General features: G+C 44.8%; 1 protein-coding gene across 3 annotated transcripts in view; it reads left to right on the top strand.

Moving 5' to 3' along the window:
- Window positions 1–360: 360 nt before the first annotated feature.
- The window catches only part of LOC306913619 (RING finger protein 17-like), a 53,621-nt gene continuing 35,237 nt past the window's right edge, over window positions 361–18,744 (top strand). The window contains exons 1-15 of one of the 3 annotated variants that reach the window (XM_079490404.1): window positions 361–570; window positions 2,932–3,053; window positions 3,479–3,576; window positions 3,957–4,059; window positions 5,575–5,664; window positions 6,661–6,764; window positions 7,727–7,895; window positions 8,793–8,869; window positions 9,216–9,290; window positions 10,142–10,476; window positions 10,759–10,794; window positions 12,317–12,433; window positions 14,587–14,603; window positions 15,632–15,773; window positions 18,267–18,438. In XM_079490404.1, the coding sequence (XP_079346530.1) occupies window positions 510–570; window positions 2,932–3,053; window positions 3,479–3,576; window positions 3,957–4,059; window positions 5,575–5,664; window positions 6,661–6,764; window positions 7,727–7,895; window positions 8,793–8,869; window positions 9,216–9,290; window positions 10,142–10,476; window positions 10,759–10,794; window positions 12,317–12,433; window positions 14,587–14,603; window positions 15,632–15,773; window positions 18,267–18,438 (1,718 nt within the window). In that variant the 5' untranslated portion in view covers window positions 361–509. Of the gene's footprint in view, window positions 571–2,931; window positions 3,054–3,478; window positions 3,577–3,956; window positions 4,060–5,574; window positions 5,665–6,660; window positions 6,765–7,726; window positions 7,896–8,792; window positions 8,870–9,215; window positions 9,291–10,141; window positions 10,477–10,758; window positions 10,795–12,316; window positions 12,434–14,586; window positions 14,604–15,500; window positions 15,518–15,631; window positions 15,774–18,266; window positions 18,439–18,744 lie in introns of all 3 variants that reach the window. The other 2 variants (XM_079490405.1, XM_079490406.1) reach the window with 2 other exon arrangements.

Here is an 18,744-nt window from a genome sequence, read left to right as displayed (position 1 = left end):
ACAATGTTATTTTGTTATTTAGATTCCCGCCCCCACTACTCGTTATTTTATTTTGTTAAAATAAGCTCTCAAAGAATGATTCTGAATGAATTAAAGAGAAAATAAATAAATTAAACTGACACAAAGAGAAAACAGGCGCAAACAGGCGCTGATTTCCAATGTTTACAGACATTCAGAATAACTAAAACAGGTCTGTACACGTGTGTTCTGTTGTTTCATTTTAGGTTTAAAAATAAAACATGATATTTTCTTGTTTTCTCAATTTTATTCTGAAGAGAAAAACAAATGGGTCCCGACCAACTGTTTGGGAAGCAGTGCTTGACCAACACAACGACATGGCAGAACAGCGCCCCCTGGAGTATAGCAGCAGGATTCACACTTAATCTTGGCTGGAAGAATTCAGCTGTGTGTGATAAACAAACACCGTTTGTAAAGTGATTAATAGTGACTTAATTTCGCTCACAACGTTGCTGTAAAACACTTTCCTCACAGACAGAGAGGATCATATCATGGACGAAACGCCCAACTCCTTGAATTGCAACTTCTGTGGACTCGGCTACATTTTACCTGGTATGTAAATTCGGTAGATTTTTACCCTAATTATCGTATTTTGCTGCGAGGTTCGTTTCGTTTGGGCTAAAAACCTGTCAATGGCGGATATTCACCGTTATAGTTGACTGAATATTTGGTGTTTGAATTCAGTTAAACCAGTGGTTTTCAACCCTTTTCATATCAAGGTCCATATTCTACATTTGAGCCACGTACGGAACCACCATTTGATGACATTTAGTCTCTGACTCAGACCCCAAAATAACAGAATATTTTGTTGTCTGGATAAGATTTAATCCACAATTCCATGCTGTTGGTACCATTAGGAGAGACAACAGGCAAACGTTGATCAAAATAACAATTCTTAGACTTTAAATAAACGGGCTATTTCACATTCAAAAACAGTTTTGGTCATTTCATCGTCTACTCAGTCTTATGTGAAATGAAATGAAATGAAATGAAATCTATATTTACCCAGGGTATCTGGGCTAAGCTCAAGAACTTGTTTCCAGCCAGGCCCTGCTCATAGAACACATTTCATCGTAGTGGTTGATGCCTTGTTCAAGGGCATTTCAGCGGTGGTAATTTTAACGTGTCGGACGGCTGATTCGAACTGGGAACCTTCCGGTATCTAGACCGCGCCGCTATCCGTTCGGCCACCGCTGCCACCCCAGACAGTTTTTAAGTTGCTTGATAATTCAATATTTAGATATTTGAAATTGATGGTCATTTTAGCTTCCCCAGCCCCTTCCCATACACACCCATTGTAACTTCAAAACCATGCTAAATTCATCAAAAACACTCAACTTCTTTTCTGTTGACTGATATTGTCCTTCAAATACGTGAGGGCCCGTGTTACTTTTTACGTTTTTTTTCATATAATTCTTTTTGGAAAAGAATGAGGTGGAGGACACTGAAGGAGTCTCAAAACAATGATTAAAAACCAGTAAGACGCCAGAGGGCGAGAAGTGCACAGGTGACGGCAGACCTAGCTCCTTTCGGAACCCTACGTTAAAGTTTCTGACATTTTGATGACTTTATGTAGGGTTCCTTCTCACCGGATTCAAGCGACATGGGATGCAATCTGATTTCCCCTGACTTACCCCAGTGCTGCGGTGTGGGTGTCACGCTGACATATTCCAAAAGAAGCATATGGACGCTATAGGATACAACGAACCCTCTCACCCCCCCCCCCGAACGGCACAGAAGCCGTTAAGTATTTTTAATGTTTGTACGACCGTTTTGGCAGCTCTGAAATTCTCTCTTGTTGACATCCCATTGTACCGCCTCCAGCATCTCGGTTGGCTAGCAGCGCCTCCCTACGCGCCTCGTAGGCGCAGCTAGCCAACCGTAGGCGCAGCTAGCCAACCGAGATGTCAACAAGGAGGGACCGAAGAGAGAATTTCAGAGCTGCCAAAGCGGTCGTACAAACATTAAAAATACTTAACGGCTTCTGAGCCGTTCGCGGGGGGGGTCAGATGGTTCGTTGTCTCCTATAGCGTTCATATGCTTCGTTTGGAATATGTCAGCGTGACACCCACACCGCAGCACAGGGCTAAGTCAGGGGAAATCAGATTGCATCCCATGTCGCTTGAATCCGGTGAGACCGGACCCTACGTGGTAGGTCCAAAGGAGCTCAACCCGGGGGGTCCGGAGACGGGCTACGGCAGACCCTGGGTAACAGCAGACTGCTGGGCGAGCGCTGGCGCTTTGGCATGGGGGGTCAGATCAACATATCTGAATTCTGTACTGGCCATATACTGTATGGAGTGTGTCTTGAATGTACAGGGTTTGACTTTGATGTGGTCAGATTAACATATGGAATGTCAGAACAGGTCAGCTCCATATTATGGAGATCTAAGGGTAGGGGCGAGGTCATGTGCATGCATCCGCCTAGGTGACGGCAGACTCCTGGCGAGTGCTGGCACTTTGGCATGGTGGGTCAGATCAACATATGGAATGAATTCTGTACTGGCCATATATGGAGCATGTCTTGAATGTACAGGGTTTGATGTGGTCAGATCAACATATGGAATGTGAGAACAGGTCAGCTCCATATATGGAGATCTAATGGTGGCAGTGTCTTGAGTGTACACTACAGGGGTGATTGGATTGCATTGGCAAGCTTTTCCGAGATTTATTGCGAAGCATAGCAGAAGCAGAGCCATAGACAGTTGCGACATTGAGGGAGCAGAAAACAGCCTGGTCACGTGGTTCATGTACATGCCCATAGACTCTGCATTCCGTAAACTTCCGGTGTCCCTATTCGCCAGCGCTCACCCAGCAGTCTGCCATCTGCCGTCACCCAGGCGGATGCGTGCACTCACCCTCAGGGCGTCTTACTGGTTATTGTTATTATGTTGTGTTTTTGGTGTTGCGTAGGAGAGGATGATGCAACGGATCATGCCAACCTGCCCCTGGTGTTACTGTGTGGACACATCTTCTGCACCGCCTGTGTCATCTCCATGGAGGTGGGAAACCGCATCCTGTGTCCAGATTGCAAGGTAGTTTAATCACTTATGATCAACTGTATGTTTTAATTCAACCATTAGACCCTCCAGAAAAATGCGATTGTGCGATCGCATAATTTACCGCGTATAATCAGACAAATGGCACAGATTATAATTTTTTCAAAAAGGTTGCATAATCGCACAAACTTAACGCATATTTCACCTCATAAACTCACATAAAAACCCCACATAGTTTGCAACTTTTCGCATATTCCACATATTTCACAACTTTTCGCACATTTCTTCGCATAATCAAGGATTTTAGCCTGCATAATCAAGTAATTTAGCCCACATAATCAAGGATTTTAGCCCGCATAATCAAGGATTTTAGCCCGCATAATCAAGGATTTTAGCCCGCATAATCAAGGAATTTCAAGTGTTTTTCTGGAGGGTGAAATGATGCTAATCTTTCTTTCCAGGTTGAATCAGACCTGCCCAAGAAGGGCGTGGGGGGTATGGAGGTGGACACCAGAGTGATCGGCCTCATCTACACCGCCACAATGAACAAGAAGAGAAGGTATCGTCTGTCATGTCACATAAGGGCCGATTTATACTGCTATTTTAGAGCCGAAACAAAGGAGTTGTTCTGGGGCCGAATTTAGTTAGGCTCTATAAAAGTCAATGTATTCTCCCTCACGGCTAGCGCCAAACTCTCTTTTAAATAGTGGAGGTCTTTGACATGAATATGTTTTGTGGCCGGTAAATGAGCTTTGCACCGTGGATACATAATGCGACTGACCCACACTGACGCGGTGTGTGTGTGTGTCTGTGTGCCTGTGTGTGTGTGTGTGTGTGTGTGTGTGTGTGTGTGTGTGTGTGTCTGTGTGTCTGTGTGCCTGTGTGTGTGTGTGTGTGTGTGTGTGTGTGTGTGTGTGTGTGTGTGTGTGGCCTTTGCAGCGGCCGTGGCAACAACAGAGAGAGCAGACATCTCAAACATGGCCGCCGGCCCCCACCAGAGACCAAGAACCACGGCATTACAGAGGAGCCTATTTTACCACGGGTAAATAACATTACATTACATTTAGGGATGATACCACAATTTCTGTGTTAGCCGATACCGATACCGAATACCGATACCAGAGACTAATATTTATAATAATACAAAAATAAAAAATATCTTATTTTGAAGTCCACCGACCGGGAATAGTGTGTGTATAGCTATCTAGCTATATATCTCGTGTTGTGTTTATAGCAGACTCCTCACTCAAATGTGCACTTGCAGTTTGGGCAACTCCAAATCAAACTCCACATGCCCCAACATTTTATTTACCTGCTATAGTGTCAACCCCTCCGTGTCGGATCTGTGGTTAGACTAGACATAGACCGATATGACCAAATCTGATACTTTTCTGACACTGATACAGTATCAGAACATCTCTAATTACATTATATGTATAGCATTTAAGCTGCGCTGAGAGCAGCAAATTAACAGGGTTGTATGTATAGCATTTAAGCTGCCCTGACAGCAGCATTCAAAAGCTGCCCCTTGTCTAGTGAAGAAAAGGTAAATAATAACATTACAAAGCAAAGGAGCCTAGTTAACCACGGGTAAATAACGGGTGAATTGTCAAGTAGCAGTCACAGGTCTCTTGGCCAGGGGTGGGCAGGGGTTCTCAGAGTGTCATCTATTTTCCAAAACAAATCTTGTCATTCTTTGAAAATGCTAGAATATATAAAATGGTAAATGGTGCATTTATATAGCGCCTTTATCCAAGGCGCTTTTACATAGATTGTGCATTACATTCACCCATTCACATACACATTTGTACACCGATGGCGACGGAAGCCATGCAAGGTACCAACCAGCACATCAGGAGCAATTTGGGGTTCAGTGTTGTGATGCCCCACACATATAGATGCACAGACTGTGAAGTAGTTAGGGAGTACCTGCCTAATTGTCTCCCTATAGGTGAGCCTGGGTGGGGCATTCCATTCCATCTGGATTGCTCATTGGAGAGCACCTGGGCCCGGTGCCTCTATAAAAGCAATCCCCCTGCCATTCCCACAAGGAGATCCAGAAGAGGCAGACCTGCTGTCTGTGCCTCCACTGCCTGCTTGCCTCCATGCCCTTATAGAACTATTTGCCTGGTTATGTTGTACTCCAAGTGTATGTATAGGCCTACTTGTGAATAAATACAGTTTCTTATACTGTTGCGCTGTCTCCTGTCTCCCAATCGTTGCCATAGCATGAGCCAGCTATGACATATTGCCCAAGGACACTTCGACATGTAGACAGGAGGAGCCGGGATACGAACCGCCGACCCATGGATCATTGGACGACCTGCTCTACCTCCTGAGCCACAGTCACCCCATATATATTTCTTTGGACATTTGTAAAAAGTTTGAGAACCACTGGTCCACACCAAGCACAATGATGATAATCATGTGGGCATTCACACTGACGTCAGTGTATTATTTTGGTGTGGTGAGGACTCTGCCATCCACTTGGTTGATTTAGAGAACCTTTAATGGTCCATTCATTTGTCTTTTTTATTTAAATATGTGTTTCCTTTAGCCTTTTGCTGTGGGGAAAATAGAGAAGGCCTTGGAAGAAGGACTGGCCCGGGCTGCAGAGAATATGAGCCAGCTGCAGCACATCCACCAGGTGAGATGGGGGGGGGGAGGGATGGAGAGAGAGAGAGAGAGACTTTCCCAAATGCATAGATGTAGAGTGTTTTTTGTGCAAAACTAATGCTTGAAATGGATTCAGAATCATGAAAATCCCCTAGTTTGACACGTCACATGCTACTTAAAGCATTATGAAATTTAGAAAATGTTGCCTTATACAGGTTGTTAATGGTCACCGAACTTCCAGCAACTGTCACAAAGCTTCCCAAGGGAGATGGATTGGAAGAAATTGAGAGGTGATAGTAGATGATGATAGCATCCGCCTGGGTGATGGCAGACTGCTGGTAGCCAGGCTAGACTGCTGGGCCAGCGCTGGCGCTTTGGCATGGAGGGTCAGATCATATGGAATGTCAGAACAGGTCAGCTCCATATATGGACATCTAAGGGTGGCAGCGGGGCCAGTGTCTTGAGTGTACAGGGTTTGATGAGGGCCCAGGCCTTAATTTTCGGGCCTGTTGAGAACTCTAGTTTTCTCCGGCCGCCGGGCGTGGCTGCACTAATAACTTTGGGGCAGGCCCGTCTAGAGTTTAAATGGTATCAGTCAAAAGGGAGACATTGAAGAGGAAGGATGGATGGGGAAGGATCAACATATGGAATGTCAGAACAGGTCAGCTCCATATATGGAGATCTAAGGGTTTGGGGTCAGATGTAGCAGGCCAATATTGATGACGTCAAGGATCTCCATATATGGGCATTCCCATATGTGCTTAATATTGATGTGATGTTTGCAGATTTTGCTAACTATTTCTAGGAGGCTTTGCTATTCAAGAGTCTTTTTTTTTTTTACATTTTGAAATATTAGGGTAAACAAGTTATTTCTGTCTGCATAAGCTAACTACCCTCCCAGACCACTAGGTTGCAGTCAAGGAGTTGTGGACTCCAGTAGGGGTGGTCTGCCCTACACATGGGAGTTAGACAATCAACGTTGTTGTACAGTGTGCATTCTACTGTTCTATTTGCCCTTTATATCCAGACTCTGCTGACTGGCCGGAAGGTGCAGGTGACCAGGGAGAAAGCACGGCTGCATAATGCCATCAACGAAGTTGTTGACAGAGCCGTTAAACTGATCTCTAAGAGGTACAGTTCAATATTATGAAATGTTTAAGACTTGTCGTCCCAAATGTAAAGTGGGCTGCTAGAGCACCACCATGAGGCCAATTTTGTTATGATAAACCTATGTTTCTATGTCAGTGGTTCTCAACGTTTTTCATGTCGAGGATCCATTTGGTTTCATTTTACACTCCCAGGAGTTTAATTATTGCATCTGCATGTGCACAATTAGAGAATGTAGAGGAATTGTTTTTTGATTTTGTAACCCATTTTTCACCCCTGTGTCAATTATCTAATGTGACCCTGGGCTCTACACACCCTCCGCCAACCTAGTCCCCATATATGGGGGACATGGGGAGAGCAACGGACTTGAACTCATGCTTCCTTCATGCCTGAGTGTCCAAGTTGCTCCTTTACACCTGACAGGGGGGAGTTTCCCTGGTTGGACGTAGCGCGTTGAAGGAACACGTTATTCCAACCAGTTCCTTTCCCCTCCATCAGGCGCCCCGGCTGGCCAGGGGAAGGCAGTTTAGAGATTACTGCATGTTTTTTGTGAGGGTACTTACCCTAGGGGACACGGGGAGAACATGCAAACTCCACACAGAAAGGCCCTTTCGCCAACCCCGCCTCGGGTATGGGCACTGATGACGCGGAGGAGGAAACACACCGCCAGCACCCACAGCGTCCCGAGCGGGAATCGAACCCAGGACCTTCTAGCTGTGAGGCGACAGCACTACCAACTGTGCCCCTTGAATGAATTGTTGTTTTTATCGTTTGCCTGTTATCTCTCCTAATGGTACCAACATCAATACAGCATGGAAATGTGGACATAATCTTTAGTTTGTTACTTAGTTTTGGGTCTGAGAGGCTAAATGTCATCAAATGGTGGTCCGTGGCTCAAATGCAGAATAAATAATGGGCCTTGATATGAAAAGGGTTGAAAACCACTGATTTACATGAATTATGTGTAATTTCTGTGCCAACAACAGGAAGGACGCGTTGTTGTGTGACCTGGCCAGCCTGGAGTCTTTCTTCTACTCCACCAACACGGAGGTGTCGCTGATCGAGAGGAGGATGAAAGAGCTGGAGATCGCCACGCAGAAGGCCAGGGGGGTGCGGAGCTGCCGCGCTCTGGAGAGCTACTGCAACATAGAAACGGTAAGCCAGGGGGTTGCAGCGCTGCCCTGGAGAGATACTGCAGCGTGGAAACGGTACAGGATGCTACTCTTTTTGGAATGGAGTAAAACATGGCATACTGTAACTACATAATCTATAGTTTTTTTCCCCTCATACTTCTCCCCGTGATATTCTATAAATTAAATCATAACCGTCACAGCCTAGAATATTGTCTAGAGTCCTATTGCCTCATCTGATTGATTCAGAATTCCACGATAGTACTGTAGATGACCCAGGCATCTCTTATAAAGGTTAGCTGTCAGTTTGTCTGGTAGAAAATAAGAAGTGGTTGGGAGATTGTGACTGCTACTGTGGCCCATACAGCATACAATCGCTTCTGCACTCATAAGTGTGTGTGTGTGTGTGTGTGTGTGTGTGTGTGTGTGTGTGTGTGTGTGTGTGTGTGTGTGTGTGTGTGTGTGTGTGTGTGTGTGTGTGTGTGTGTGTGTGTGTGTGTGTGTGTGTGTGTGTGTGTGTGTGTGTGTGTGTGTGTGTGTGTGTGTGTGTGTGTGTGTGTGTGTGTGTGTGTGTGTGTGTGTGTGTGTGTGTGTGTGTGTGTGTGTGTGTGTGTGTGTGTGTGTGTGTGTGGAGAGACAGCACTTTTTAGACTTAGATAGCATTTGAAACAGACTTATAGCATGTCATGTAGACAGCACAATAACAGCATAGTATAATATATATGTATAGCTTATATGTATAGTGTCATTATATATAGATATGTTCTAGTTACGTTCTTAGCTTACGCATGTTTGTTGATAAATGCTTTTTATATATGTGATGTATTCCCATGCTTTTTGTTCTTGCTTAATGTAAATCGCTCTGGATTAAGAGCGTCTGCTAAATGCCTAAATTGTGTGTGTGTTTGTGTGTGTGTGTCAGGTGCTGGAGATCTTGCAGAGACCAGTGGATGTCCAGAGTGTTGATATGTCCTGTATTACTATAGACTCTGGACTGAGGTGAGAGTCATTGGAGATCTGTGTTGATTTTGACAGCAAATGTAGATTTTAGTTTTAGTCACAGTCTCTTGAATAGTTTTAATTTAGTTTTAGTCACCTGGAATGTTTTAGTGTCTAGTTTTAGTCGACTTAATATAAGATTTTGGTGGGCCTTGATGCAGTGGTAATGGCTGATTTTACACTGCGACGATCTGCTATTTTCAGCCTTCAACCAAGTATGACGCACGCGCACACACACACACACACACACACACACACACACACACACACACACACACACACACACACACACACACACACACACACACACACACAGTGAATAAGTGCGGGTGTGTGTGTGTTCCAGCTGTGTACTCCAGGCAGACAGTGTGACCAAGTGTCTGGACCTGTATCTGAAGCTCCAAGCGGGTGAACCCAAAATGTGAGTTCCCAAAACGACACATTGATTGATTGATCATTTTATTAGACAATAAGATGCAAACGGTACAGGGTACAGTAAAGCACATTTGGTCCAAAAGGACAGCACCGAAGAAAGACCTTGCGGTCTTGTTTCCATTCGGGTCCCATGCATGAACATAACTATTGGGCCAGTAGAGTCTGTTTCCTGTTAACTTCCTGTTAATTGGATAAGAGTTTGTCCAAAATGAGTGATAACAGGCACACGTTGATCAAAATGGCAATTCTTCTACATTCTCTAATTGTGTACACTACACTTATATAATGCCAGATGTTTAACAATAATTGAACACTTGAGAGCAAAAAATGAAACCAAATGGACTATTACGGTTCAATTGGTTTCATTGTATGCTCTCAAGAGTTAAAGATTTATATAAGGGTCCATTTGTTTACCAACTCTCCGTCATTTAACTGGGGACCACCTGGAACCCCCTCAAGGACCACTGGTTGAAAACCACTGGGTTATTCCATGAATTCAATGACAACACCCTAGGCAAAGTTCCATGAAATATGGGACTACTTTTATTTGTATATTAAAGGATGGTTGCATTAACAATTTGTAATTGGTAATACATTACAGATATAATCACTATTGTCAGCAACAGAATGTGGAGGGGTGTTGTGGGGTAAAGGGGTTTTTCTTTTTTGACTGCTAGGTGTGTTTTGTTTTTTGTTTTTTCTTGTCTTTCTTTTGTGTAAGTCATGTGTATTTTGTATGCTTTATTGTAAAATCAATAAAAAACTTTGATGACAAAAAAAGAAAACACCCTATACTAGGTAGTAATATTGGAATGAAGTTCCTCTGTTCCTTGTCAGTTGGTCAGAGGAGAAATTCCCCCGGCAGCAGCAGGAGGCCTCCAGCAGAAAGACCCCTCCTCGGGGCTGCTACGAACCCCCTCCCGTCCGCCCCAGGGAGTTATTCAGGAGGAGGGCTGGTGGTGGCAGAGCGGGTGGTCGCTGCTTCACCCAAAGGCCTGCAGCGGGACCATCTGGACCTCCACCGGGACCTCCGGGACCACCACCTCACCCCCCCAAGCCCGGCCTCGCTCGGCGGCAGCAGCAGCAGCATGGTCCCGCTAACGCCGACACCACCGGACCACCAGACGTCTTGGTGGAGGAGCTTATTGAAGAGGAGGAGATGGTGGAGGAAGGTTAGAGGGAGGGTTAATGTTTTTTTGTTTGGTTTTAGGCTTCATAATCACAAATTTCACAGGGCAGATATGACAAATGACTTGATTATACAAAGAAATGACTGACACATTTAATAATATAGCCTACTTTCAAGAAAAAAAACATTGCCACACGTGACGTGTAAGCTTGTAGATCATCTTATTTCCGTTTTTGACAATACATTTTGTAATGGAACCACTGTCTAATGGCCTCAAGGATGTGTTTTTGATGTGCGTTCAATATATGCTTTTAATGTCTTCCAGAATTGCCTCGCTGGACTGGCCATAAATATGTGAAAGGTGAGAGCCAGCAACTCTGAACAGGGAGACCACCTCTAGAGCTCAACCATCACAGAATAAATGTTTTATATAAGAGCACTTAACTAAATGCCTAAAATGTAAATGATGAAAATGGCAAAGAAAAGGAAGAATTATAATTATTAAACACTAGTGCCCTAGTAGCGTTCCCTATTCTGGACATTTCATAATGGGAAAACATCCCAAAAAATAGCTGATCTACAAACTTAGAATGCATTACGAGGCGTAGTGAGCTTGTATGGTAGATCAGCAATTTGTTGGCGAAGAGACTTAAAACGATATCATTTGCTGACCCTGGTCAAGAAATTATATTACTAGGGTAATTTTAATCAGTGGTTCTCAACCAGTGGTCCGGGGACCACCAATGGTCCTTGAGGGGACCAGCTAAATGGAGAGTTGGTAACCAAATGGACCTTGATATGAAAAAAGGTTGAAAACCACTGATATAACCCATTTTGGGCGGGAACCCCTTTTGGTGTTAGCATTATGTTGTGCTTTAGCTATTGAAAAATAGCAGATCTACAAGCTCATAGGGCGCCACCGAGTGGCGCGCTACGAGCTTGTAGGTCTGCTATTTTTGAAAAATCGAAGAACCACCGACATAGAAACATAGCTTTTTTTCCTTTTTTTTTTAAAATGTTTCTTTTGTGGCTTACGCCTTTTATTTTATATATTTTATGGAGGGACAGACAGTAGGCTGACAGGAAATGGGGAGAGAGATGGGAGGAAGACATGCAGTAAAGGCCGTCGGGATCGGGAGTAGAACCCGCGGCACACTGCCAGACTGGATTACCAGCCAAGGTGCCTGGACCACTGAGCCATGGCCCAGGCCAGAAACATAGCTTTTTCAGAAAACTGTCAGGATGTAGAAGACATTTTTAGAATCTGATCTCAGGTCAAAATGGGTTAAAACGGTTAATCACACATTCTGTGTCAGACATGTGGAACCTCTCTCTGGTCCTCCTTGCAGCTCCGCCTCACCCCACTCTCCCAACCACTGCTCCTGGGACGGCCAGCAATAATAACCTCTCTCTGGTCCTCCTTGCAGCTCCGCCTCACCCCACTCTCCCAACCACTGCTCCTGGGACGGCCAGCAATAATAACCTCTCTCTGGTCCTCCTTGCAGCTCCGCCTCACCCCACTCTCCCAACCACTGCTCCTGGGACGGCCAGCAATAATAACCTCTCTCTGGTCCTCCTTGCAGCTCCGCCTCACCCCACTCTCCCACCCACTGCTCCTGGGACTAACCCTAACCTCTCTCTGGTCCTCCTTGCAGCTCCGTCTCACCCCACTCTCCCAACCACTGCTCCTGGGACGGCCAGCAATAATAACCTCTCTCTGGTCCTCCTTGCAGCTCCGCCTCACCCCACTCTCCCAACCACTGCTCCTGGGACTAACCCTAACCTCTCTCTGGTCCTCCTTGCAGCTCCGCCTCACCCCTCTCTCCCAACCACTGCTCCTGGGACGGCCAGCAATAATAACCTCTCTCTGGTCCTCCTTGCAGCTCCGCCTCACCCCACTCTCCCAACCACTGCTCCTGGGACGGCCAGCAATAAGAGGAAGACCACCATGGGGAAAAAGAAAGCGGGAACAACGCCTGCCAAACAGGCATGTAGGACAGGTACTGTATATCATCACTGTCGGCCAGAAATCTATTTTCTAAGACTATAGAGCGTCGCAGTCCCGCCTCCTACCCTGGACCAGGAAATGAAACCCAATGCATTATTCTCATAGACATTTCTTAAAGTATTTATTTAAAGACGGTTACGCCGCGGACAAAGCCAACTCGAGTCGTGACAACTCATGACAACACAAACAATATTTTGGATCAAACGAATAATTACAAAGAAGAAAAACAACAAAAAAAGTGTTGTAACCTGCCGTTTTTTTCTTCTTTCTAATTATTTGTTTGGTCCAAAATATTGTTTATGTTGTCATGAGTTGTCACGACTCGAGTTGGCTTTGTCCGCGGCGTAACCGTCTTTAAATAAATACTTTAAGAAATGTCTATGAGAATAATGCATTGGGTTTCATTTCCTGGTCCAGGGTAGGAGGCGGGACTGCGACGCTCTATTTGCGCTAGAACACTTCCGCGACCCTGGCACAACAATGGACGATTATCACTTCAGGGTCATTCGGGACCGTGTAGCGCTCCTTCTTCTCTGCTTATATTGTTCAACTAGGGCATTCACTTCTAGTCATTTTTACTAGTTGACTAGTTGCCTAGTTTACTAGTCAACTAGTCGACTAGTTGTTTAACTACCTATTATGTAAAATATTTGTACATTTAAAAACTGTGTACATTGGTGACTATAACTATAATCTTAAAAGGGTATCTTTGAAAAACAAAGAAGGGTCCCGCACACTGTCAGAAAACTTGAAACAGAAAAAAATGTTGCTCTTTATTCAACGTTTCGGTCTATTCGACCTTCATCAGGACAGACAATTCGCCCCGCCGCCACCATCACCCAGTGAGACGGGGATGACGGTGAACGATGACTATAATCTACCTGATCTTGAGGCCTACAAAATCGGGGGGAAATAAAAAATATATTTTTTTCTTATCGACTAGTCAACTAGTACCAACAAGGTCGACTAGTGGATTTACTAGTCGACTAGTAAACTAGTCGACTAGTTGCTTAATGCCCTAATGGTAACATGAGGGATTGTGTTAAAGGAGCATTCAGTGATTTGGGTGATTTGGAAAACCACCCAGTCCGCCCCGGTAACAAAATGTGCACATGCACGCTCTACAGTGGGGGGGAAGTGCAACAGGCCAACAGCATGTGCACCAAGGCTCGATCATGATTGGAGGAAGGCCCCTCTCATCCTGATTGGATGAAGGTTTTGCCACCCGCCACCAAAACTGAAACTAGGGTTTTTTGACCCCAGGGGCTCACTGGGGACAGGGAGGAACTCCTTATATGGTCAACACACTCTATAGTAGGGAGGACTATCCAGAAAAAAAGAAAAAATAAGTGATATTTGAATTAAGTCAAATCACTGAATATACCTTTTTAAAGAGGTTTCTGTACATAAATATTATTTTTATCATGTGTTCTTAGTGAAACCAGATCAATTCCACACACGTACAGATGAAGCATCTCATGGTGCTCTATGTAAATGGTAAATGGTGCATTTATATAGCGCCTTTATCCAAGGCGCTTTACATAGATTGTGCATTACATTCACCCATTCACACACACATTCATACACCGATTGCGGCGGAAGTCATGCAAGGTACCAACCTGCACATCGGGAGCAATTTGGGGTTCAGTGTCTTGCCCAAGGACACTTCGACATGTAGACAGGAGGAGCCGGGATTCGAACCGCCGACCCATGGATCATTGGACGACCTGCTCTACCTCCTGAGCCACAGTCGCCCCTATGTGTCTCTTCCAGAGCGTCAGTTGGTTCAGGTCATCCATGTGGAACTATGTGTCTCTTCCAGAGCGTCAGTTGGTTCAGGTCATCCATGTGGAACTATGTGTCTCTTCCAGAGCGTCAGTTGGTTCAGGTCATCCATGTGGAACTATGTGTCTCTTCCAGAGCGTCAGTTGGTTCAGGTCATCTATGTGTCTCTTCCAGAGCGTCAGTTGGTTCAGGTCATCCATGTGGAACTATGTGTCTCTTCCAGAGCGTCAGTTGGTTCAGGTCATCTATGTGTCTCTTCCAGAGCGTCAGTTGGTTCAGGTCATCCATGTGGAACTATGTGTCTCTTCCAGAGCGTCAGTTGGTTCAGGTCATCCATGTGGAACTATGTGTCTCTTCCAGAGCGTCAGTTGGTTCAGGTCATCCACGTGGAACTATGTGTCTCTTCCAGAGCGTCAGTTGGTTCAGGTCATCCATGTGGAACTATGTGTCTCTTCCAGAGCGTCAGTTGGTTCAGGTCATCCATGTGGAACTATGTGTCTCTTCCAGAGCGTCAGTTGGTTCAGGTCATCCATGTGGAACTATGTGTCTCTTCCAGAGCGTCAGTTGGTTCAGGTCATCCATGTGGAACTATGTGTCTCTTCCAGAGCGTCAGTTGGTTCAGGTCATCCATGTGGAACTATGTGTCTCTTCCAGAGCGTCAGTTGGTTCAGGTCATCCATGTGGAACTATGTGTCTCTTCCAGAGCGTCAGTTGGTTCAGGTCATCCATGTGGAACTATGTGTCTCTTCCAGAGCGTCAGTTGGTTCAGGTCATCCATGTGGAACTATGTGTCTCTTCCAGAGCGTCAGTTGGTTCAGGTCATCCATGTGGAACTATGTGTCTCTTCCAGAGCGTCAGTTGGTTCAGGTCATCCATGTGGAACTATGTGTCTCTTCCAGAGCGTCAGTTGGTTCAGGTCATCCATGTGGAAAGCCCCAACCATTTCACTATGTGTCTCTTCCAGAGCGTCAGTTGGTTCAGGTCATCCATGTGGAACTATGTGTCTCTTCCAGAGCGTCAGCTGGTTCAGGTCATCCATGTGGAACTATGTGTCTCTTCCAGAGCGTCAGTTGGTTCAGGTCATCCATGTGGAACTATGTGTCTCTTCCAGAGCGTCAGTTGGTTCAGGTCATCCATGTGGAACTATGTGTCTCTTCCAGAGCGTCAGTTGGTTCAGGTCATCCATGTGGAAAGCCCCAACCATTTCACTATGTGTCTCTTCCAGAGCGTCAGTTGGTTCAGGTCATCCATGTGGAACTATGTGTCTCTTCCAGAGCGTCAGTTGGTTCAGGTCATCCATGTGGAAAGCCCCAACCATTTCACTATGTGTCTCTTCCAGAGCGTCAGTTGGTTCAGGTCATCCATGTGGAACTATGTGTCTCTTCCAGAGCGTCAGCTGGTTCAGGTCATCCATGTGGAAAGCCCCAACCATTTCTACGTGCGCTACCTGACCGAGAGGAAGCAGAACATCCGCCTCACCAGGAAGATCAGCGACAACTGCAGCGAAGACGGGAGCCTTTTCTCTCTTGGAGACACAATTAAGACTGGTGCGTGCGTGCGTGCGTGCGTAAATGGTGCATTTATATAGCACCTTAATCCAAGGCGCTTTACATAGATGAGAGATGATGAGATGAAATTCGATTCATTGTCAAAGTACAGTACAAGTACAGTACAGTACATCGAAAGATATTTTCACATCTGCAAACATGTCAGTAAAAAGTGATACATTAAGTGCAGGTCAGTAAGTAAATGCAGTAAGAGCAGTAGACATTAAATAAATAAATAAGGATATTATAAGCGATCAATAAAGAATGGACAATATTGTCCAGATCCATATTGCACATAGTAGTGCAATATGGAAGAAATCATATCTCACATGAAATCCTCCACCTGCACTCTGGATTCCATCCCAACCAGATTTTTTAAGGAGATTTTACATGTTTTAGGACCCAACATTTTAACCATCGCTAATTGCTCTTTATCCACTGGTATTTTCCCCTCTAGTTTTAAGGCTGCTCTTGTAAAACCCCTCCTGAAGAAGCCAACACTAGACCCCTCTGTTTTAGATAATTTTAGACCAATTTATAATCTTTCTTTTTTATCCAAAATTTTAGAAAAAATAGTTTAAAATCAGCTTATTTCATTTATGAATTTTAATAATGTTTTTGAGGATTTTCAATCTGGGTTCCGTGCCGGTCACAGCACGGAAACAACTCTTTTAAAGGTCACAAATGACCTACGTGCTGCTGATTCCGGGGATTGTTCGATTTTAATACTTTTAGATCTTAGCTCGGCGTTTGACACTGTGGATTACTCCATTTTAATTGACCGTTTGTCAGAGTGGGTGGGGATCAGAGGCACAGCCCTTAACTGGCTGCGCTCCTACCTCTCTGATAGGAGCTTTTCGGTGGCAATTGGGGATGCAAAATCCTCCCAGATCCCCCTGACCTCCGGTGTTCCTCAAGGTTCAATCCTAGGCCCATTATTATTTTCTATTTATATGCTCCCACTTGGCCATATTATAAGAAAACATAAAATAAACTTTCACTGTTATGCAGATGATTCTCCGCTCTACATCCCCCTCAATCCTGGCAGCACAGATATATCCCTAATCCTAGCTTGTTTATCAGACATCAAGTGCTGGATGTCCCAGAACTTCCTCCAGCTAAATGACTCTAAATCAGAAATCCTCCTCTTTGGCCCCCCACATTCCATCCCCGCTTTCCAGTCACAGCTTGGCAACCTGTCCAATAACATAAAAAATGCAGCCCGTAATCTAGGCGTGATGTTCGACTCCAGTCTCTCATTTAATCAGCAAGTCACTAAGGTTGTACAATCCTGTTTCTTCCAACTCCGTAATATAGCAAAAATAAAATCATTCATCTCATTCCCTGACCTTGAGAAGGTAATCCACGCTTTCATCACAACACGCTTAGATTATTGCAACTCACTATATTCCGGACTCAATAAAAAAAACTATCTCCCGTCTTCAAATGGTCCAGAACTCAGCAGCCAGATTATTAACCAATTCCAGAAGGCGTGACCACATTACCCCTGTCCTCGCCTCCCTCCACTGGCTGCCTGTTCATTTTAGGATTGATTTTAAAATTCGAATTACCACTTTTAAGGCACTAAATGGCTTGGCCCCCATCTACATAAAATATATGCTGGAGCCCCATAGGCCAACACGTAGCCTTAGATCGGCAAGCAAGGCTCTCCTGGTAGTTCCGGCTACCCAGCGTGTCACCATGGGTGACCGGGCTTTCTCGGCCCGTGCACCTAAGCTGTGGAATGCCCTACCAGAGGCCCTAAGACAAATCACCCGATAGAGCTCTTTTAAATCACAGCTAAAAACCCACTTGTTCACGATGGCTTTTACTTAAATTATTGATCGTTTTATTTTGTGTTCACCTGTTTACTTGTATTAATATTGCTTATTGTTGTTGTTTTATTCTACTACTGTATTTTAACCTGTATTGGAAAGCACTTTGTAACATTGTTTTAAAAAGTGCTTTATAAATAAAGTTTATTATTATTATTGCACATACCCCTTGGTGCACATAAGTGCTAGACTAAGGTCCAGTGACCAAACTGACCATATTGCACGAGTCCACAAGGATTGTGGATTACATTCACCCATTCACATGGGTTGAAGGTAGAGTAAGTGATAAACAGAATATACATTTTACCAATCAGAAGAGAGTACCCTTTTATCAGCTTAAATTTGTATTGTGTTCCAGTTCCAATTTTGGCAAAAAAATGGCAGAGCTACAAGCTGGTAAATCTGCTATTTAAAAAAAAAAATTGAAACATCTTGAAAGAACTACTGGTTTAGAAGTCATTTGTAGAATCCGCAATGTCTCCTCTCTCCTCTCCTGGTGGTGTGGTGTGTGTGTGTGTGTATAGTTAATGTGTCCTCTCCTCTCCTCTCCTGGTGGTGTGTGTGTGTGTGTGTATAGTTAATGTGTCCTCTCCTCTCCTCTCCTGGTGGTGTGTGTGTGTGTGTGTGTATAGTTAATGTGTCCTCTCCTCTCCTCCAGGCGGTGTGGTGTGTGTGTATGCCAAGGAAGACGTGTGGTGTCGGGCTACGGTGTTAGAGATCATCCAGAGGGACACCCAGGAGGTGGTGACGTCCTGCCCCGTCACAAAGCTCTCCTGCCTCAGGCTCTTCCTCCCGGACTACGGCTTCACCAAGGACATCCGATTCGGACTGTACGTACTACAATACAGCCTCTGTGCACCCGTGGATCTCATAGGTGGCGTCCAGAGTTCCAGTTTGTAACCATTATGGACTCTTAAAACACTTGCACTGCCCTTTTTTAATGAATCCCATTCTCTGCCCAGGACGGAGATTAGCCAAAAGACGGAGATGTAATTGTTTGATATCGGCGAGCAGTACACACTACAGTCTATGGGCGTCTGTTGTGCAACTTTCTAAACCATTTTCCGGTTGGTGCGTCATCAAAAGTGTTCCCCCTCCATTATAGCGGACGGGAGGAAAAATCTCCTAACGCTAAT

Source organism: Electrona antarctica (assembly GCF_951216825.1).
Source record: "Electrona antarctica genome assembly, chromosome: 21".
Lineage (NCBI taxonomy): Eukaryota > Metazoa > Chordata > Actinopteri > Myctophiformes > Myctophidae > Electrona > Electrona antarctica.
Note: the sequence above shows the minus strand (reverse complement) of the source record. Positions and strands in the feature narration are given on the sequence as shown.